Source organism: Pinus tabuliformis, chromosome J (assembly GCF_031772625.1).
Source record: "Pinus tabuliformis cultivar Carrire ecotype Pingquan chromosome J, CPIR1, whole genome shotgun sequence".
Classification (NCBI taxonomy): domain Eukaryota; kingdom Viridiplantae; phylum Streptophyta; class Pinopsida; order Pinales; family Pinaceae; genus Pinus; species Pinus tabuliformis.
This window is the reverse complement of record NC_142295.1, coordinates 1,038,133,778-1,038,157,314: the sequence shown is the minus strand read 5'-3', so window position 1 is coordinate 1,038,157,314 and position 23,537 is coordinate 1,038,133,778. Positions and strand designations below refer to the sequence as shown.

At 38.8% G+C, this 23,537-nt stretch overlaps 1 protein-coding gene across 1 annotated transcript; it reads right to left on the bottom strand.

The window, feature by feature from the left end:
• Positions 1-1,861: 1,861 nt before the first annotated feature.
• On the bottom strand, positions 1,862-2,296 carry LOC149230429 (putative histone H2A.1). The gene has a single exon (XM_089381316.1). The coding sequence runs from the start codon at positions 2,294-2,296 to the stop codon at positions 1,862-1,864; it is 435 nt and encodes a 144-aa protein (XP_089237442.1).
• Positions 2,297-23,537: the final 21,241 nt, after the last annotated feature.

Sequence of the window (23,537 nt, the reverse complement as noted above, 5' to 3'; positions counted from 1 at the left end):
TTCTACAAAACCTAGTTATATGACTGAATTGTGATTTTACTAAACATTTATGTATGTTGGGCTCCACTAATGGCTCGTATCTACAAAACCTAATTATGAATAAATTGTGGGTTTTGTAAGTGTTTTAAGAACATTGGGATGCTAATGACTCATATATTAAATTGCCCTTTCTTTTTATGATAAATTTGGGTTTTGTGGTAAAAATTATCCATTATTTTCCTTGAGCCTTTTCCAACTTCCAATTCTACTTCTTTTATGAGATAATTTGATTTTTTGGGATTTCTATTTTTCTCCAAATTTTACCATGTAGATATCGTATATTATGGGGCTTCACTCAAAGCCTAAAATAATGATGACTACAAACTTAATGCTCATAGATATTTTAATAAAGAATGTCATAAAGGGAATACACATATTATAGCTCATTTACAATCATCCCTAAATTTATTATAAATAAGTTCACCTAAATTTCCAATAGATTTCTATGGTCTAGAAGGAAAAAGCTAGCATTCCACTAAGTGGACATCCATTTACCAACCCAAAATTATGGGGATTAGGCACTAAAGGACTCTTCCCTATTCATTCAAGCATTAGTCACAAAATCTATTTGACATTTGTTTTCTTCTTTAAGGCTCTAGCATAAGATCATAAAAATGTCTCATTTTTCACTCCCCAAGTAGATATTCAAGCTTCACTATTCTAAAGAGTTATAATTACTATTATCCCCTCCTAAGAAGATAACTAAGTAATTGAAGTAGAAATGGGGAATCTACTATATTAAGAGGTGACTCCTATAGTAGTGGAGATTATAAATTCCAAGCTGATGATGAATTTCTTTAGAGTTGGAACCAATGGGCATATATACAATGACAAATCCTTCAATTAAATTACCAACTAATCCACCCACATTTAGGTTGAAGCAAGAAGTAGCATTGAAGTGGAGATTCCTAATCATCTCAAGATTTCATAAGACTTTTAAGAATCAACTAATCAGATAAAGCACCACATTAAGATGAGAGTTAAAAAATTATCAGTTAGGTCATAGTAGATTAATCATACACACTTTACAACAACCACAAAAAAACCCTTATTGGTCCTCCATGTAAAAGGCCAAGCATCAATTAACAGTAAGAATATGCTCTTAAATACAACTAAAAGGAAACTATTAACATATAAAACAAACAACTTCAAGATTCTAACTATTAGGCCTAAGGAAAAACCATTCAACACTAAATAACAATATACTCTTAAATACAATGAAAAACAAACTATTAACATATAATAGATTACCAAAAACAAACAACTTCAAAGTTCTAACTATTAGGCTTACACAAAAATAATTCAACATTAATTTAAACATTGTCAAATGTTTTAGTCCAAATATCTAAGCATGAATTAAACCATATAAACTTGAAATGAAAGATAAAAAACCTTGAAAAATAACATTTAAACCTAGATTAAACAATAAAAGCCTAGAAAAAAAATGAAAAGAACTAGCATATGGAATACACAAAACCTACGAACAATAATGGATTAAATAATTCAAGCATGAAATAAAGGACTTAAAACAATAATAAACATAGTAAATAGTACTGTAACATATAACAACAAAATGAGTTATTGTAAACCTATAAATCCTCGAAAGTTCAGCAAACTTGGTACCCTAAACTCTGGGGCTTAATTTTCCATACCTTTCGAAAGGGATTTATACATAAAACAATATTTGAACAGGGCACACTACGAACAGAATTGATTTAAGACCTATATATATCTATAGAGTATTCACTAATAAGTTCCAAATTGGCTTTAGTAGAAAACAAAAATGCCCCCAGAGGAAGAAAAAGTGATGTTATAAAAAACATCAATTTGGCGCATAAGCATACTTCACTTTCCCATTCTTCACTTTCTCGATGTACTTCTTGGAGAAGAGAGCGTAATTAATGCGTTGAATCACTCCACCGCTAGCGATGGTCACATTCTCAAAAAGTTTATCCAAATCCTCATCGAATCGGACGGCCAGCATAATGTGGCGAGGGATAATTCTGGTCTTCTTGAAACGACGGGCAGCTTTTCCGGCAAACTCCAACACTTCGGCGGTGAGATATTCCAAGACAGCGGCAAGGTAGACGGCCGCCCCGCCTCCAACCCGCTTGGCATACCGCCCTTTCTTGAGATATCTGGCAATCCTCCCCACTGGAAAGGTCAATCCGGCCTTCACTGTTTTGGTTACTCGCTTCTTCCTTGACCCTGCTCCATTCCTCCCTCCCTTTCCGCTGCTCTTCCCTGAAGTCTCCATTTTCTGAATAATGCTCTTCTACCGCTGATTGTACTCGTAAATGGCGACCACCAATTGCTTCTGCCACAAAGCCAATGACACTATTGAAAATGGAAAGATATTTAAACGTTACTTAGCCAATGACACTATTGAAAATGGAAAGATATTTAAACGTACGTTTGTAGTGTAAGAAGGTTGGCGACCACCAATTGCTTCTGCCACAAAGCCAATGACACTATTGAAAATGGAAAGATATTTAAACGTTACTTAGCCAATGACACTATTGAAAATGGAAAGATATTTAAACGTACGTTTGTAGTGTAAGAAGGTAAGAAGATACAAGTAATATAAAAGTAACTCGAGCTTCTAAAATTTTGGTGTTTGGAATTGATATACAGTAGTCCATTCATCCGTATTCTTATTTTACTAAAATACTGAAATATTGAATAATTTCGTAGTTTAAACACTTTACCAATTAAAAATCACCAGATAACTTACCAACTAAATATATTTCTTTGGGTTTTACTATTAGTTTGAATAAACACTGAAAAGTGCTTTACACTTTCCCACAAAGTTTTCCTTTTATTCTATAGATATATAGATGCATGTTCCCCTCCCTGAGAATCTACAGCTCTGTAACGCCCAAGCAAATGCATGATCGTACGAAAAGTGCATAGCGCAATGGAGTTCAAGAACTACTGAACGTTATGTGCGGAAACAAAAAATGTGATCAATTCGGTTTGAAACATTACGTAGTGCATTACGTAGTGCATAGGAGAAAAAGCATACTCGCCAGCTTTAGCAGAGGAGAAAAAACATTTAGCAGAGGAGAAAAAACATTGTCGCCGGGATCAACATATTAATCAAAGATCAAATATTAACCCTAAACAAATAAAGGGTTTGTTCACTTACCTCAGTTTGTTTGTTTGGCCTAGTATTGAGGTTCGCGCACTTTTCTTCTGCTCTTATTTACCAGTTTCCACGGTCAAACTCGAATTCAGAAATTAAGATTGCGTCCACTGCCAAACTCGAAGTCAGACAATTAAGACTGAGTGATTGAGAGCTTAATGATATGATTTATATATTTATACATTTACTTTTCAGGTTAAAGTGTTTATCTATAATCTTATTTTCACCTATTAGATATCATTTGGCATGAAAAAAGCTAATGAACCATTGCCATTAATTAGCTAGATTCATTTTAATTCTAGGATTACTAAGTGTGGCATCAAATCTGAATATAATTATGAATTTTGGTAGCTATAACTCATATTTCCCAAAATTTTGGTTGGATTTTTGCCAAAATCATACTGAAATTTTCAATATTTTGCAGGCAAAATTGTGGCCTCCTTCCACTATGTCATCTCTTTTACTCTAAAAAAAGTTTGCATCTAATAAAATTGATATCTCTCCGACTTTGGTGGATCTAGAGTTAAAATGAATTTATGTTGGTTTTATTATTAATTATATTTATTACTTTTTATTTTTATTTTTAGTTTTAGTTTTATGTAATTTGAGGTAGTCAAATGTTTTATGACGATGTATACATGTTAGGCAATCTTGAAAATGGTCATATACCATCTTACCCATTGAAGGGTAATTCCCGCCCCTCCCTCTGTGAAAACTAGTCATTTTTACTCTAAAAGAAGTTCGCATCTAAACTCTGATTTTGGTGGACCAAGAGTTAAAATGGATTTATGTTGGTTTTATTATTAATTATATTTATTAGTTTTTATTTTTGTTTTTAGTTTTATGTAATTTGATGTAGTCAAATGTTTTATGAGGATGGATATATGGTTAGCCAATCTTGAAAACTGGTCATCTATCATCTCACGTATTGATGGGTGATTCTGTCCCATCCCCCTCCCTGTGAAAACTAGTCTTTTTTTACTCTAAAAGATATTTGCATCTAAAAAATATTGATATTCTCTCCGATTTTGGTGGATCAAGAAGTAATATGGATTTATGTTGGTGTTATTATTGATTATATTGGGTGATTCTGACCCGTCCCATCCCCCTCCCTGTGAAAACTAGTCTTTTTTTACTCTAAAAGATATTTGCATCTAAAAAATATTGATATTCTCTCCGATTTTGGTGGATCAAGAAGTAATATGGATTTATGTTGGTGTTATTATTGATTATATTTATTAATTTTTATTTTCCCTGCCCCTTTCTCGGTGAAAACTAGTCATTTTTACTCTAAAAGAGGTTTGCACCTAAAAAATATTGATATCTCTCCGATTTTAGTGGATCAAGAGGTAAAATGGATTTATGTTGGTTTTATTATTAATTATATTTATTAATTTTTATTTTTATTTTTAGTTTTATGTAATTTGAGGTAGTCAAATGTTTTATGAGGATGGATATATACTTAACCAATCCTAAAAACTGGTCATTTACCATTTCACCTATTGATAGGTAATTCGTGCCCTTCTCACCCTAGCCAATCCTGAAAATTGGTCATCTACCATCTCACCCATTAATGAGTGATTCCCGCCCTCACTTAATTGCCTCTCTCCTGCCTTTGGTGGTATTTTCCCATCTCAACCCCACTCCCACCCCAATTTCATAAATCTTATAATCATTTCCAAAAAAAAATCATCATTTCAAATTGGAGGTCTTCTTCAACTTTATTTCTTAAATTATATTTCTTATTTAATTTAAATTAAATTGATCCTCATCTTTACCTCCCCTCTTTAATCAAACGTGATTAAATTTATTTAAAATTGGTTTAGTAATATTATTAGTTTTCTCGTTTATTTCTAAACCATTTTTACTTCATTATTTAATTGATTTTTAATTTACTTTCTAATGTTTCAATATAACATTATTAGAATTGGACTTACCAGAATTTGGTCATTCCTTTAACTAATTCTTAATTTATTTAATTTATTTTGGTGACTTTGTTTAATTGTGGTGAAATAACGGTTTTAATCATTATTTATTTTTATGTGTTTTAACATTTATTACTAATTATTTTATTTTATACTTTTTAATTTTGGCCTTTTAATCATTAGTTACTTTTTCTAATTTAATATTTATTTCCAATAAAATTTACTTTTACCAGATTTATTCCTCGCTAATTTTTAATCAAATGGGTACTTGACTTCTTTCTATAAATAGTCTCTTTAGCACTAGCTTATTTTTAAAGTTCTTTGTTCTGGTATCAGATACATTATATAGTTCACTTTAACTTCTTTTTATAAATAGTTTTTTTAGCACTAGTTTATTCTTAAAGCTCTTTGGTGTGGGATCAAAAACATTACATAGTTCACTTTCGGAAATCTCCAATGATAATAATAATAATTATTATTTATTATTTATTTACTAGACAATTAGCAAATTTTTATTATTTTTTAATTGAACCAATATTTAGGTAAGTGTATTGATAAGCCATGGTAGTGGCCCATGGTATTGTAACAAAGCCTCTTTACAAGTTAGTAATATCTATGGTAAAATAAGGTGAATATCGATGGTTAAGAATCTTGTTATCTTATAAGTATTAAATATATATGTGCTTATTAATTTAATTTAAATATAGTTATGGAATCATTATTTTAATGTGTATGATAAAATGGATCTTAATTTATCACTATTATTTATATATATGTTATATATTTTAATGTGATATGTATATTATAATTTTCTTTTATCTAAAATTTTATTAATAAAAACAAAACTGCAATATAAAATGTTTACATCTAACACCTACACATCTCCCCACTACTAGGTTGTAGAGCACCTTTGGATGGAATCATTGCTCTATCCACCTTTGCAAACCTATATTGTGTTTGTATAAAGTCCAAGTGTTGTTGCTAATTAGTAATTTTGATAGTTTGTTCTATTTAACATTAATAGATTATGATGAACCACAGTTGTTCGTTCGAAACGCGTTGGCCAAAAAATTCTCTCATGTGATTTCTACCAAAAGACTTCGTTTAATTAATAGATGAGTATAAATTTGAAAGTTATTAAAATATCTAGACATTCCATTTAACATTATGCTTGTACTTGTTAATATGTGATTTAGTGAAAAAATATAATTCTATGAAGTCATATTTTTAGCAATGGGGTTCTGCCATAAATTATGTTAGTGGAATAAAGGGTCTTTCAGTACTAATGTTTTGTGATGATTTCTAATGAATAAATTACTATGTTTTGTGATGATTTCTAATGAATAAATTACAATAAGAGTTGTAGAGTTGTTCAAAGAGAAGGAGGTGGATAATTGATACTAGTAGGCATTGTGGATGCTTGAACATTGGTGTTTAAATAGTTGGACTACTATTAATTATTGTTACTAAGCTTACACTAATGTAGAAATTAATGTGAGATTCAAAACTGCTCATGAAATTTACTAAATCACAAAACATGAAGCTACTCTACTGATATGTAGAAGTTAATTCACCATCTAGAACAAAAATCACAGACATGAAAAGGAAACATCACAAATGCATAAATATTTATCTAGAGGAATCAACTTCTCAAAACCCCTTCCGACCTATATTGCATTAATCAGAGAATACATATGAAATACATATGCTTGCTTAAGCCTAAGAACAACCTACAAGTGTATAGTATATTCATCTATTTATCTGACTAACTTTTGCCAACACTTAGCGAATTTTCTAGCCCTCCAAGCTCTTAATTCCTTGCACTATTCCTTGAGGAACTAGGCCTCTATTAATTGGGAAATTCCCTCATATGGATTGTGCAATTTCTTTAGGTCCTTCCTCTGACTGCATGCACCACTTGTACACTTCAGAATAGTCTATAACTGATAGTACACTGCCTTGAAAGCTCCATCTCAATTGGGTAACTTGAATTCTCTACATGCATGAGCTAACTTAGGCTGATTGTTTAGTTATTTTTATGATCATTGCGTGTGGTTTAAGTTCCACTTCCACAACTTGACCTTCCACTAGTTCCTCCAACAATTAGAACTAGTTAAACTGACCATAGCTAAATTTAACTCAATTAAATTGCTACAACTGAAATAAGCTCAACCTAGGCTCCTAAAATTTAGGAACCTACTGCACACAACTGAAATTCATGTCCCTAACTCGAATTAACTAAGCTAAACTCCTATGTTTTAGGAATCAACTGAAGTGAAATGAAGTTCAACTCATTAACTCAAATTGAGTATTTTTAACTGTGTGACAAGAGCCATGTCACCTCAATTAACTCCTCTAAGTTGTCTGCTAATGTTTCAAACTTCCTCAATTTGATTAAGGCAAAAATCAAAATTGAGACTTTCTTGTTGCATTTTCAACACTCCCTCTCAGCGAGAAAGGGATTATCAACCACCCTTATCCTGCACCTATGTAATTTACTGCATGCAACACCTCTCACTGTTTATTTTGTTACTGCAACATCTACAACTGAGAAGCATCCAAAAAAATGAACTGAATCAACTATGTCTACAACTATCTATTGGGAAAATTGTGTTGTTGTTGACTCTCCTACTAAGCCTCCTCCTCTGTCGTCAACATTCCTTTGCAGTCCTCAGTATCTGAATCATATTGATCCTCCTACTAGTGAATATTATGGGACCCCGTAGCAAGGTAATGATACATGAGGAGAATGACTTCATGGACCCTACCCACATTTCTGCAACTCTTGGACTCAGGATCTACATCACTCCATGATCTGAAATGGGGGTTTCATAAATTTTTATGCTTACAAGAACCTCCCACTCAGTTAAACAAATAAATGATCTAGCTTATATATGGTATTTGCGGAATTAAATACTTGAAACTGGTGTATGTCTTTTGATTTTTAAACTATTTAAGTGTTTTAAGTCCATTTGTTTTTGCTGATATTAAACACATATAACAACCATATAATGCAGCAAATGAACATCTACACATAACAACAAATTTAATCTAGGAGTTCACCCAAATATCGTGGGTTACGTCTCCTTGAGATTTTGTCATCTTGACTGGGCTCTCTGGGATTATGGTAAAGCTTCTTTTACAAGTTCCACACTTAACTTCAAAGGTTACTGAACTAAACCAATGGACTTAGAATACCATCTATATCCCTGTCATGGCTGTCATCACTTTGCAAACAGATCTAAGCTCCCTTAGACTTGATTCCTTCAATTAAGGCTTCCAGATCATTTGTCCAACCAAGGCTCTAGGAACTAATAAATCAATCCACAACCATAATGAACATGGCTACCAATATGAAAATAAATGGGAAAATACACATCATGTCTATCTAGGAAATGGAAAGGCTAGGCAAAACCATTGTCAATCTAGGCAATCCTCCATGGAAATGACAAATCATAACCAAATAATCACATGCATATACCATGCATTCCAAAAATAGCAAGGAAATCATACATACAACTCAGTAATTACAAATAAAACATGTTGTAATTGTTGATCCCACTGTCCCCTTGCACTTTGCTTCTTTTCCTTTGCCTTCTTTCTCCAAATCCAAAGTGTATGAGAATCCTCCAAGAGTGCTCCAAAAAAAATCTAATTGTGAAAGAGTATGAGAGAGAGAATAAAATGAGAGTGCCAAAGACTAAATTGATCCTCAAAAGTCTTTTTATCATTGAGGTCTATATTTTCTTCATTTTCCTCTATTTTCCTTCAATTTTCCTCGCATGCAATTTTGTGAAATTTCACCTTCCCTTTCTCCTATTTTCCATTATTTTCATAAGTAAATGCCAATTAATTCCACTTTACCTTTGCCACTTCATTTGCAAATTTACATGGCCATAAATTAATCACAGGTGGTCCTCGTCGCTATGTTTTTACCCAACATTCAACTTGAAATACGGGTCCCATGACCTTGGTCTTATTTTTCCTTTATTATCATTATTAGATGGATTTTTAACCAAGGTTGTTACACTACCACTCACAAATATAAATATGGAAATGTTGTTGCTCCTAGCCTTCAACAACCTACAAGGTTGACACCACAAAAATTGGAGGAAAAAGGAGAAAAGGGGCTTTGTTATAGTTGTGATTGCAAATACACTGAAGGTCATAAGTGTGCCAAGAAGAAGTTATTTTACATAGATTATGAAGAGGAGGAAAAAAAGGAACAAGAAACATCAAAAGAAGAGGATATATACCAAGAGCCAACCCTAGAGAAATAACAAATGAATCCGGCCGTATCTTGTAATGCAAGATTCGCAGGATTACCACTCCTGAAACTCTCAAGATAAAAGGCTATATCAAGAAGAAACAGGCAATAGTGTTGATTGATTTAGGTAATACCCATAATTTTATTCATCGTACGATATCGAAAGAATTGAATTGATTTCTATATCCAACGCTAGAGTTTAGAGTGATGGTTGCAAATGGAGGAACTAAATTTCTCTAGAAAGTGCCATTATATTAAGCTAACCATTCCAATGGGTGGTGCTGTGTTGTAATAGGAGTCAAATGGTTACAATATTTGGGGACAATAATCTTTAATTTTCAAGAACTTTTCTTGAATTTTTTTTGGGAAGGAAATTAAATTGAATCAAGGGGTATCATAGGGAAACCAGGGAAGATAATCAGCTCCAATGGCATGAAAAGTATTTTGAAGAAATAAATTCAGGAAGTAATTAGATGATTATGCTCACTAGACGTTCAAACATGAAAATCATCTATTTCTCGGAATCTACAAAAAGTCTTGGAAAATAATTCCAAGGTATTTGAGACTCCCAAAGGCCTCCTACCTATTTGTGATTATGATCATGCTATTCACTTGATTCCAGGAAGTGTTAGTCCAAACATCATGCCTTACAAATATCCCTATGCCCAAAAGAGTGAAATTGAGCATAATGGTTGCAGAAATGTTAGAGGTTGGTATAATTCAACCTAGTCAAAGTTATTTCTTTGCTCCAGTAGTGTTGGTGCATAAGAAGGATGGGTCAAGGCATATGTGTTTAAATTATAGGGAGCTCAACAAGCTCAATATTAAAGATAAATTTCCCATTCCTGTCATTGATTAATTGTTGGATGAATTACATAGAGCAATTTACTTCACAAAGTTGGATCTTGATTCAGGATATCATCAAATTAGAATGAAGACTGAAGACATTTCAAAAACAACATTCTTAACTCATGAAGATCATTATGAGTTTTTGGTCATGCCTTTTTGCCTTACTAATGCACCTTCCACATTTCAGGGTTTGATGAATTCCATTTTCAAACCCTTAATTTAAAATTTGTTTTAGTATTTTTTAATGATATACTATTATACAGTAAGCCTTGCAAGGATCATTTTCAACATGTTTACAGGGTGCTCAAACTATTGAAGAATAAACAATTATATGAAAAACCTCCACATGTTTCTTTGGAGTACAAGAGGTGGAATATTTTGGTCATATTATATCTCATGAGGGTGTTAAGGTAGACCCTAACAAATATAAAGCCATTAAGGAATGAAAAATCCCCACAACCCTAAATCATCTTTGATGATTTCTCAGGTTGACAGGGTATTGTCTCAAGTTTTTTAAGAATTATGGGAGAATATCAGCGCCTCTAACAACATTACTGAATAAATATGCATTTTCTTGGACTCTGGAAGCAACTAAGGTCTTTGAACATCTTAAACAGGCAATGTACCAAGCATTGGTCTTATCTATACCCGACTTCTCAAAAACCATTATTGTGGAATGATGCCTCAGGAAATGGAATTGATGTTGTTTTAATGCAAGAAGGAAGACCCATTTCTTTTGAAAGTAATCCAATCAACGGAAAATATTTACACAAATCTATTTATGATAAGGAAGTGTTGGAAATACTACATGGACTAAAGAAATGATGACCTTACCTAATGGGAAGACACTTCAAGATAAAAATTGTTCATGATAGTCTTAAATAATTTTTCGAACAAGGATTATCTTCAGAAGAGCAACAAAAATGGGTCACAAAGATGTTGGGTTATGACTTTGAAATAATCTACAAAAAAGGAAGCAAAATGTTATTGCAGATGCACTCTCAAGAAAGGACGAGGATGTGGAAGCATTGCTCTATGCCATTTCTATTATTCAATCTGATTGGATAACTAAAGCAAGGGATGAATGGAAGAATGACGAAGATGTGTGGACACTCATTCAAAATTTGTAGCAAGATCTGAGTAGATCTGATACATTAAACTGGAAAATTGATTCATTATGGTACAAAGATTGTTTATATCTTTGTAAGAATTCCCAACTCAAACAAAAGATTCTTTTGGAATTTCACACCTACCCCTTAGGAGGGCACTAATGATTTTTAAAAACTTATCAAAAGGTCAAGAAGATTTCTTTTTGGGATGGCCTTAAATATGATATTCATAAGTTTGTGGCAAAATGTTTGGCTTGCCAACAAAATAAAGTTGAGACAATTAAGACCCATGGTCTGTTACAACCTTTAGCCATTCCAAGTCGGCGCTGGGAGGAGATCTGAATGGATTTTATCACAAGTTTACCCAAGTATTAAGGAAAGAGTGTCATTATGGTGGTAGCTGATAAAATTACCAAATATGCACAATTTTGTGCATTATATCATCCTTTTAAAGGAAATACAATTGCTACTATTTATGGAAATAATTCAAAAGCTACATGGAAACCCAAAGATTATTGTAAGTGATAGGGATTCCATTTTCACTAGAAATTTTTGGAAAGAATTATTTTCTTGTCTTGGTACTCAATTAGCTCTTATCTCATCTTATCATCCTCAAACTGACAGGCAAACTAAGATAGTGAACAAATGTTTGAAATGTTATCTTCATTTCTTTGTATCTGATAAACAACACAATGGGTCAAGTGGTTGCCTCTAGTGGAATGGTGGTATAACACTTCCTTCCATACTACAACAAAAATAACCCCATTTATGGCACTTTATGGGTATCATCCACCATCCATCTCATCATCTTTAAGTGAAAATTCTAAGGTTCAAGCAGTGGAATATCACATTGAGCATCAACAACAAGTTATTCAACTCTTAAAGGATAACCTCACTCTAGTGCAGAATCCAATGAAACAATAGGCATATCAACATTGCAGTGAAAGAACTTTTGATGTAGGTGACTAGGTATTTTTAAGGATCCAACCATACAAACAAATTTCATTCAAGCAAGCTAAGAAGGATAATAAATTATCACCCAAGTAATATGGTTCTTACAAAGTGTTGCAAAATATTGGTACTATGGCATACAAATTGGAGATGCTCGCATCTCCCCGGGTACACCCAATTTTCCATGTTTCATGCTTAAAGAAGGCTATTAATGAGAAGCTCCCAGTTCAAACATTATTGCCAAAACTTTTCGAAGAAGGAAAAGTCATATTGGGGCCTGAAGCAGTCATAGAAACGAGAACTTGAAAGTTACAAAATCGATCAATTTCAAAGTATCTCATTAAGTGGAAGAACTTACTTGTTTAAGATTCCACATGGCAGGATGAGAATTTTATATAGAAGCCTCCAAAAGTACTCAAGTGTTGAGGACAACATTTTTTGAAGGAGAGGGGCATGTGAGGTCCCTATAATACTAGTGTATCTGTTGGTTTGGGGTAGCATCGGATGTGCTATAGCCACAAAAATTGGTGGAGATTCTAAAGAACATAAGATCTCCAATACCCAAAAATGGTTTGGACAAAATCTCACCAGTTTGAGAGATATTCAAATAATTAATATTTTTTAATGGAGTCCCTAAGTCTAAACTTAGGGAAAATAAAATATTGATGTGAATTGATATAAAACTAAGTTAGAATGGTCCAAAAGTCATGGATCACGCAAGATATAAGATCAGGCTTGAGGGTCACTTGGAGAACACATTGAGTTGATCAAGAATTCAATTTTTTGGGGTAGGGCTTGCTGAGGAAATCGAACGAGTGATCAAAGTTGCAGCTGAGGGGTAGTGAATACAAAAGCAGAAAAGCAGAGCGGGTATCAGGAGCATCAACAGAGAAGCCGGAGAGAGGGGCATAGAGCCAACTAGAAGCCACGTAGAGGCAATCAGGAGTTGCACAGTGCCTGAGGAGAGCTAGTGTGGGTGACATAGAGGCTGAGGAGGCTGACGCAGGGAAATTTGGGCTTATACCTGGATGACTCTAGGCCAAAGAGGCTGACACAGTCCCTAGAGGCAGACGCTGGGAGATTTCGTGGCACAGATTGGAGCTAAGAGTTGTGGGTTGTTCATCCGGTGCTTTTAGCCAAAATATCTATCTCCGACTGAGAGGTACTGTCGTGGAGGTAAATCCTCTCTGCGGACAGAGACGATCCCTACTAGCCCAGACTGGGTCTAGCAACAATCACACAATGCTATCACGCAAGTTCCTAATTGCAAATACAAATTGGATGGTGAGAACCTACTTGGATTCCAACGCTAGTGTTCGTAGAAGAGATGTCGCCCTCGTTCCTTTGCCTTGGCCGGTCACGATCCCCACGATCTCCGTGATTGGACACCTGCACATGCAAAGAACAACACGAAAACAAGCATAAAATCTAGTAGATGCAATTATATATCAGTCAGAAAACATATAACTCGACATCAAGCATAAGACAATGTGAGTGGAACCATAATGATAGTCATCTATTATTAATAAATAACAAAGAAGAATACAACCATTATTCTGACGTCAAACCCTCCTTTGGCTGGGTAGTCAGCTACACAAGTCTTGCAAAGCTTGTTGGGATGAGGAAAAAGCCTCTCTCTCTTTGGGTGACAAGAATCTCCTTACTTAGGTTTGGCCTTATGGGTGCAAAGAAGGCTCTTGCAGCTTCAAACTCTCTATCACTATGCTGGGACCAGAACTACTGTAACTAGCTTGCTCAAGGCATAGAGGCAAGCTTTTATAGATAGAGAAGGAAGAGATAAGATCAACCACATTATTCATGGGATTGGCTTTATCATTTGGAAACTTCCATGAAAGGTGGAAAACCACTTTCCCTTCTATGGAGATTCGAAGCCAAACCATCCTAGCTCAACATAGATTCAGTTGGTGAATGGGTTGAAGAGAACCTTCGGGAGTTTTGGTGGTTTAAAACTTTACTCAATTCGGTTGGCACGAGTGCGACTCTGAGACAGAGCGCCAATAGCGCACCCTTTTTAGAGGATTTCCCTCATTGGCGCGGGCAGTTAACTGAGGACCCGCGCTAATGCAAAAAGAGCTGTTTTCATGGGGATTTTGCAGGAGATGTCTTTAGGGCATATAAAGCTCATACTCAGAGGAATATGATGCAATTTTTTTTAGGTCATGTCACTTCTCACATGTCCCGGAATGAATCCTCCAGTGTATGGGTGAAGGGTAAAAGGGACAGTGACAAGTGGTGACAAATTGTTGTGTAACAGATGCCCCCTAAAGCATGAGGCCCGAGAGAGAGAGGGGTGAAATGCTTTACAAGAACATGTGTGACTGAAAACACGGCCGTCGGAGAACTTGCGTAAAGAAGTACAACTGATATCTCAAGTACATGATGTATGTGGCATGGGTGCAACCATCCATAATAGAGTACATAATGATCTAGATCCAAGGTATGGAGGCAGCCATCCAGAGAGGATCGATAAATAGACTCAGGCATGGTCACAGCCATCCAATGAATGAGTCATGTAATGATCATAATAAGCCACAAATCGCAACCTGGATCCCAATAGACAAAATACAGGGTCTTGCGCTCCATCTCGACCCAAACAGAGTACAAGTTCAAGCATGCGAATACATGAGTTGAAGTTGAACATGCATGAACATCGTCTGATTACCAGTCAATGATGAAAATTGTTAACAGACGTGATAGGGACCACCAATAATGACAATGGCCCTCAAGGTACTACAGGTACAATCTACGGCGTGTGAATCAATGAGCTGGCGTCGAACACCCGTAGAATCATTCGATCGGGGGCCAATGATGAAAACCTCTTGTCGAACACGAAGAACCTGCCATTGAGGCATGCAGGCTCAAAGGCACCGAAGGGAGTCTCTAGATCAGCTTCCTGGATAATGAGCTGAAGTCGGCAGGAAGTGATCTTGATCAAAGGTGGGCCATAATGTTTCCCACACCAGTGACATGAGACAGAGGAAAGATGTTGTGGTGATTCATAATTATGTGAGGTATCAGAGGGAGGTTGTATTTCAGCAGAGGTCAACTTCTCTTGAACATATCGGCAGCACGATAGTGGACTTGGCAGTATTTGACATCAAATGAGCAGAGGTCATGGCGATAAGGCAATGAGCAGATGAGAGGTCAAAATAGGATAACCCAAACCCACGGAGGCTAGTGTAAAACAAGATGAGATGTTCCCACCCAGACACGAATGCAGACTAGTGCCATGTTCAAGAGCGACATACTGTCGACATGACAATGATTATGGATCCATTTTCCCCACCATTTCTGGCGAGTACCCCAGTTATTTTTAACAAGCTTGACGGGGATAGCATATGCTTGTGGGCATCATTACGACGGAATCCGATGTCATTAAGTTTTAACGAGTCTGACAAAGGAAGAACTCGGCGTCTTTTCCTGTTTAGAGAGTCTGAAAAGACAGCAGAAAAGAAAACTCCAGGGGGGTCCTTTTTCGTAAAGTTGTGTCTCTCGAGCCCGAAAAAGTATAAAACAATGCTCGAAAGAACCGCCCGACCATTACGATCGAGGAGTACTTTTCATGAGTAGTGATATTGATCTGAAAAAGTAAAAAAGCGATCAACATCACGTCGTTTCGTAACCATTAACGAACCTGAAACGACAAGGGTCCGACGATCTTTTCGTTTTTACACGGTCGGAAAAGGGTTTAAAGATGACCGCCTCTTATTTATGTTTAACGAGTCAAGAGGGGAAACCCAACAATCTTTTCATTTTTATCGAGTCAGAAAAGAGCTGAAATATGACTCCATAGTGACTTTTTCGTGTATTTACCGAGTCCGAAAAAGTATAAAATACAATTCGTTTCACCATTGAAGTTGCAAAAAGGACCTGCCATAGCACCAATAACAAGCGTAAAATCCATTTTCGACCAAAAATATATTAAAATATTCAAAAAACAACTTTTTAACCCTAATTACAAGTCAAAAAGTCTATAAATATGGTGAAAATGTAAAAAACAAAATTACTTTTACCTTTTACCTTTTGCATAGTGGCAGTGGTCCATTTGGGGTGCAAACTTCGAGTAGCGATTAGCATCAATCCGGGCAACCATTCGAGATTCCGCCAGTTCTAGGTAAGAGGCGCTCTCTTAAGCTTCATTTCTATACCTGTTTTCATGCATTTCGTTCCTGAATTGAGCCTCCGTAAGGGGGATTTTAAAATTTAGGGTTGCGCCCCATTGGCGCGGTATTCGGCACGGGTCCGCGCCAATGGGGTGATTTACCCAAAGGTACCACACCATTGGCGCGACTGTTTTAGAAACAGTCGCGCTGTTGCTTTTCACTTAAATTTTCCCATCATTTTTGAAATTTGTCCGGTGTATATGCTTACCAGGGTTTCATTAATGAGTTATTCATCCTTGTGGGTGCAGGAAATACGCAAACATGTCGATGGAATGGAAAGAACGAGAGCATGATGCCGTAGACGCCTTAGCCATCGCGAATGAGGGATGCATGAATGCTTTGAGAGACTGTGGTCTCAAGGAATTCTTCCTCACCTCTTATCTGCGAGCTCAACTGGAGCTATTACAGTTCATAGTGGATGCTTGGGATGTTGATGACCAAGTATTCCGCTTACGGGATCAGAACTTAGAGCTGGATGTATCTGATGTGTACTTCATTACTGGGCTGTCACGGAGAGGGGCGAGCCCCATTCTGACCGGAAGCAGGCCTTCCACAGAGAAAATAGGTGAAGTGAAGGCTCGTGTGCGCCCAAAGGCACAATTTGGGAAGAACAACGCCAAGGTGGATATCGCCACCATCCATGATTTGGTTCTTAAGGTGATACTGTTCACCATCACACGTGCAGCTGGGGTATAGGCGCCCCATGAGGCTAGCAAGAACCATCTGTTACTGGCGATAGAATGTCTTAGCCCCACCATTTTTGACTGGGCTACAGCAGTGACCATAAATATCAAGAGGCAGCTTACAAAGTGTAAGCGCAGGGGAGTGAAACAATTCGGGTATGGTTCAATTGTGGTATCGTTCTTCTTGGAACGATTACCTTTATCCCAGTACCAGGGGGCTATAGTAGCGGACCCATTACCACGAGAGCCAAGGATGGCTCGCTAGGCAGCATAGATGCCTAGAGGAGGAGGGGGTCAGCAGATGTCTTCGCGGACCGATTTCTTCATATGGCTTCGCCGCCAGTTGATTGTGGTAGAGGACTGGCCATACGCGGGAACCAACTTCATGGGGGACCCAGACCTCCCACTGCCAGAGGGGGAGGAATGGGAAGAGGAGCTCGGTATATGATCTTCTCTTTTTGGTGTTTTATGTAATTCCATTTTTTTTTTCAATACATGCATGTTCTGATGACAATTATATGTATATGCAGATGTGGGCCCGAAGCGACCAGCCGGCTTGTCTCCTATAGCGAGGAGGGATCAACCTGCAGCTGACCCTCAGGCAAGAGGTGCCGTGGGGGAAGAGCTGGTGCAGAATCTCGAGGGACTTACCCAAGGGATTCCAGGCTACGCTATATTGGCGGATGTGTTGTTCACATATCAGAGGCACACGGTGGGGGTGCCGACCCGCATCCATCGTCTGTTGAGACGTTTGGTGCGCGCGGTGGCGTGTTATCATGAGCACCACCACGAATAGACTCCTAGGTTTCTTTCATGCATATTTTTTGAGGGACATGTTGTCCGAGGATGTATCAGGATGAACATGTATTATTTTTTGGGTTTTGTAACACACGTGGTGCAAACATTATGACACACACACACACACACACACAGATATATATATATATATATATATATATATATATATATATATATATATATATATATATATATATACATATGCCTATGGTTTATTATTGTGCTTTTATGTGCTTGCTTGTATAATGTTTTGATCATAAATTACGCAAATGTCTATCTAATACATGATTGGCCAATGCATCAAATAATGTGTTTAATCGTCATGGAATATGTTGATATGTGATAAAATCAAAATCCCTTTCTAGCAATTTAACACGTAAGTATAACCTTAAAATGTGACGGTCTCTCACGGAATATCGCCCATTGAGCTGATGGACGACAAGTTGAGAGTCTAGGTTAACAAGCAATGTACAAATACCGAGATTAAACGCCTCGGCTAATAATTCAATAACAGCGCTATATTCAGCAATGTTGTTTGTAGTGCAGCCTAAACAGACACCTTGAAGATCTATCAACTCACCATGAGGATCATAGATCACCCACGCCACAGAGGACAAATTACGAGTGCTGCGGCAGGCACCATCAGCGAAACCAATGTAAGGTGCACCCGACATCTACACAAGAAGCAAAAAGACACAATAAGGGGTGATCACGCTTTCACACCAAACCGAAAACATGAAAACTCACACACACACACACATATACAAATGGAAGCGCATGAATTATGCATAGTACTTTTTCAAGTACAACCCATTATGGGGCTTATCAAGAGGATTACCTTGGTAGTCAACTAGCTCGTATGCCCCCTTTTGCAATACTCTCTTTACAATGTAAGGGCCTAGCCACATGGGCTCGAGTTTGCCTGCCCCCAGCTTGTCATTTGCTTGGTCGTATAGCAGGACAAGGTCTCCCTCAACAAAGGAACGAGGACGAATGATATGGTCAAAATGAGTTTTGACTCTATTCTTTTGAGCTTCGATGGCTAGGGAGGCTAAACGACGGGTCTCGTCTAACCGTTCTAGATAAAGAAGCCGTTCCTCCACCGGAGTGGTGTTGGGAAGCAACTCGACGGCTATTTTTAACGAAGGAATTTCACATTCTATGGGAAGGGTAGCCTCCAGTCCATAAACTAGCTGAAATGGAGTGAAACCAGTGGCATCCTTCAGAGAGGTCCGGTAGGCCCATAAGGCGGGAAACAAAATCAGATGCCAATTAGACTTATGCATGTCCACAGTACGTTGAAGCATTGTAACCAAAATCTTGTTCACGGCTTCAACTTGACCGTTAGACTGAGGATAGTACGGGGTCGAACTATCATGCCGTAAGCCTAGTTGGGTTTTCAACTCGGTCATAATGTGATTACGGAAATGCTTTCCGTGATCTGTGACGATGGCTTGTGGAACTCCGAACCGCGTAATAACATGATTGAACAAAAACTGCGCCGCTGTATGACCATCTTCAGTTAATGTGGGCATCACCTTGGCCTATTTTGTAAAGTAATCGACGGCAACGATAATAAACCCATGCCCCCCGTCCGAGCGAGGCTTACAGGTTGTATAATCAATGCCCCATTTTGCAAGAGGGCCTACGGTCACTACAGGGTGCAGCAGGGCCGGTGGCACACGCATCTTCCGCTGATATATCTGGCATGCATGACATGAGCGGACAGCAAGAATGCAATCCTTAAATATGGAGGGCCAGAAATAACCAGCGCGAAGGATTTTTTGAGCTGTGGCATATCCGGACATATGGCCACCACAGGCACTAGAGTGGCAGTCATTCGGGACTTTCTCAGCCTCCTCGAGAATAAGACATCAGTGAAGAACAGAGTCAACGCCGAGACGGTACAGGGTGTCCCCTATGATCCGATAGGGTTGGGATTGATGGCGGATCTGCCGCCGCGCATATTTGGAGACAGAGGGGCGGAAAGAGGACGTTTGTAAATAAACAATAATATCCCCGTACCAGGGATCGAGGGTGCTGATCAGAAAAAGGGTTTCGTCTGGGATATGATCCTCTGAAAGAGAGGGTGCAGAAGGAGATGGCAAAGAACAGAGTAATTCAACAAAGACCAGAGACTTCTTAGACTTGGTAGCAGTAAATTCCAAGTCAAACTCTTGGAGGATTGCGATCCATTTCAAGTATTTTCCCCCCAGCAACTGACACGACAAAATGTACGTCATCGGGTTGCAGTCAGAAATCACGGTCATGGTGCGCAACAGGATATAATGGCGGAAACGTTGGACGGCGCAGACAGCAGCCAATGCCAACTTCTCGACGTAAGCGTAGTGATTTTCTATATCCAGGAGGTTGTAGCTGAGGTAATAGATAACGTGCTCATTGCCATCATCATCATCCTGCACTAGAACCATGCCGATAGTGGTATCAGCGGCAGCCAGATAGAGAGTATAATCACGATGGTAGTTCAGAGGTCGCAATAATGGGGCAGAGACAAGGAGGCCCTTGAGTCGCTCGAAAGACTCCTGAGCGATAGCATCCCAATGGAAGGGTGTGTCTTGCTTCAACAATCGTGTGAAACCCTTAGCCACCTCGGCATAATTCAGAATGAATCGTCTAAGGAAATTTGCTTTGCCCTGCAAGCTCTGCAACTGCTGCAAATAAGCAGGGGGAGGAAGATTCAAAATGGCCTCAACTTTGAGGGGATCTAGAAGGATGCCTTCTCGGGAGACGATAAACCCGAGTAGCTGGCCTGATTCAACGCAGAAGACACATTTATGAGGATTGAGCTGAATACAGTAGTGTCGACAATGGAGAAAGATTTCGTGAAGATGGGAAGGATGATCCTGACGCTTGACTGAATGAGCTAGAAGATTATCCAGGTATGGCTGTACAATGTGACGAATGTCGTGAAAGGCATAGGACATTGCACGCTGGAAGGTGGCGCCGACATTCTTTAGACCGAAAGGGAGCTTCTTATAGGCAAAAGTGCCCCAAGGACAGATAAAAGCGGTCTTATGTTGATCAGCAGGCGCGATGTTGATCTGGTTATATCCAGAAAAACCATCCATGAACGAGTAAATTTCGCTTCCTGCACACTCATCAATAAGCTGATCAATGAAGGGTGTAGGGAAGTTATCCTTAGGACAAGCGCGATTGATATCACGGTAATCAACACATACGCGAATAGTGCCCTGCTTTTTGTTCACAGGAACTATATTAGAGACCCAATCCGTCAGTGGAATGGGGTAAATGAAACAAGCCTTGAGAAGCTTTTCGACTTCTGCTTTGATGGCCGCAGTGTTTCAGGGGTGCACAGGGCGTAGGCGCTGATGGACAGGCTTAGCACCTGGATACGTAGGTATCTCGTGCACCACTATACTGGGGTCGATGCCAGGCATCTCTTCATAGGACCAAGCAAAGAAATCACGAAATTCGCGAAATAGGTCAGTGTAAAGTTGAACTTCCTCTGGAGTGCAAGTGACTCCAATATGAATGTTCTCGACAATCCCTGGTTTCACAGAGATGTCGATGGGTTGGGTTTGCATAATGTTTCCCATATTGCCCTCAGAAGATACTTAGTAAATTCGAATAGGCATTTGAAGGGGCGAAGATGGGATACACGGAGCAAACCGTTCGAGACATGCGATCATTTCCTGAAGGGCAGGGAGAAAGGAAGAGCGGTGGTGATGATCTGACCAAGGGGGCTCTCCAAGGGACATGGTCTCCGTGATGGCTTCATCGGAAGGAAATATTTCCTTCAATGGATCCGAAGTAGCATCATCTCCAAGCCAAGGGAAATGAACATACGAATCGGGAACACCGCTCGGAAGAGCAGGTTCGGGAGGGGGAGCCAATGCAGCGACAATTTCGAAGTAGTTGAGCTCGGCAGGACTCAACGGCATCATATCACCCCAGGAGTCTATCTAATTAGCGGGAGGAAGGACCCACGGATCAGAACGTACGGAAATCATGTTAATAGGGGTGAGATTTAGAGGTGGAAGGGGAAAGACACCCATTAGGGCGGGATCTTTAAAGAGCCCAGCTCCCACACTCTCGAATGATTTAGAGGTATGCTCCACGAACGGCTCATTACCTTCAGAAGAAGAGGCGAAGAAGGATAGCTGGTCTACCGTGACAATCTTCCCTTGATGAGGGAAACAAATGACACGGAAAAGGGAGGAAGCCACGGCTTGCATGGCGTATGTCCAGCTACGGTTGAGGAGGAGGTTGTAGGTAAGATTAGTGTCGACAACTTCGACCTCCACTTCTACCGTCTTCCCTTCCAAGGAGATGGGCAAGCGTTGGAGGATACCGTAAGGACGGGACTCTCTTCCATCAAAGGCTTCTAACGTCGTAGGAGCCTAGCTCAATGTTGGAGAACCAATAGCTTTCCAGCAAGCAACAAACATGATGCAAGTTGAGGCACCTTCATCAATGATTGTACGATGAATCGTTTTACCATTGATGATGACCTGCATAAGGAAAGCGATTTGGTGAGGCAGTCTCGGTGTATAGCCCTCGAGATCAAAATAAATCAGATCCGAGTCAGCTGGGTCTATGCCACTGATGGCCGATAGCAAGGACTTCCTCTGGGAGGGGCAGCTCTGGAGGACTTCTAGAGCGGACATCGCAGACAAAGCCTGGGCTAAGTCCTCAACAACGTTGTAGTGCTGAGCAGCACGAGCATTCGGGTTGTAAGAAGACTTCCAGAGTACACCTTTTGGAGGGGGTCGGATTGTCGTCTTAGTGCTAGGTCGTTCGATGTGGAGTGGACCAGAACTGGACGGAGGAGCGCTGGAGGGGGCATCCAACTCTTTCCCGGCATGAGATGGTATTCTTTCGCTCGAGTGGTGACATGGATGGGAATCGTTCCAGCCATGAAGACTTGAGAGCCGAATGAAGAAGAGGGTTGCGATGGATCTGCCACCATTTGAGTTTGCTGGGAAGGGAAAGGTTCTTTAAGCACAGTAGGAGTCCTAGGAGCACCTTTCAATAATCGACTAACTTCGGACTGCCTAGGTCAGTCTTTAGTGTAGTGATCCTCATCACATATAAGACAAGGATACTTAGGTTTACGTTTGGCTCCTTCCTCGGGTGGAGGTTTAGGGGAGTCCTATTTGGGCTGTTCGGATTTATTCTTGGCTTTCCCTTTCTTTTTCCCTTTCGAGGATTTATCCGTCGTGGTGGACTGAACGACGTTTACCTCGGAGGTACTTCCAGAATTAGATTGTCCCTGAGAAGCATTTCCATTAGAAGCATTCTGTTTTTGCTTCCCAGGGTTCGCGGATTTCTTGGAAGACGTGTTTACAGAGCCAATAACACCGTCAACAGATGGTTTTGGCGGAGCTTTGGATGTTCTGGGTCTCGGGGCGTCTGGAAAATAATCATATAAAGTACCTGACTGAGAATACACCAAGTCGAGGTACTGAGCACGCGCGATAGCTTGCTCTTCAGTTACACAAGCTCCCATGGCGATGTCTCGCGCGATCGCAGGGACAAAGGAAGTCGTGAACCAATCGGTCAGGAGCTGATCAAGAATCCAAAATTTGATCAAGCGACGACACCT

Bases quoted from the DNA above. Each gene is read 5' to 3' on its own strand.
- LOC149230429 (XM_089381316.1), bottom strand. From the start codon at position 2,296: ATGGAGACTTCAGGGAAGAGCAGCGGAAAGGGAGGGAGGAATGGAGCA.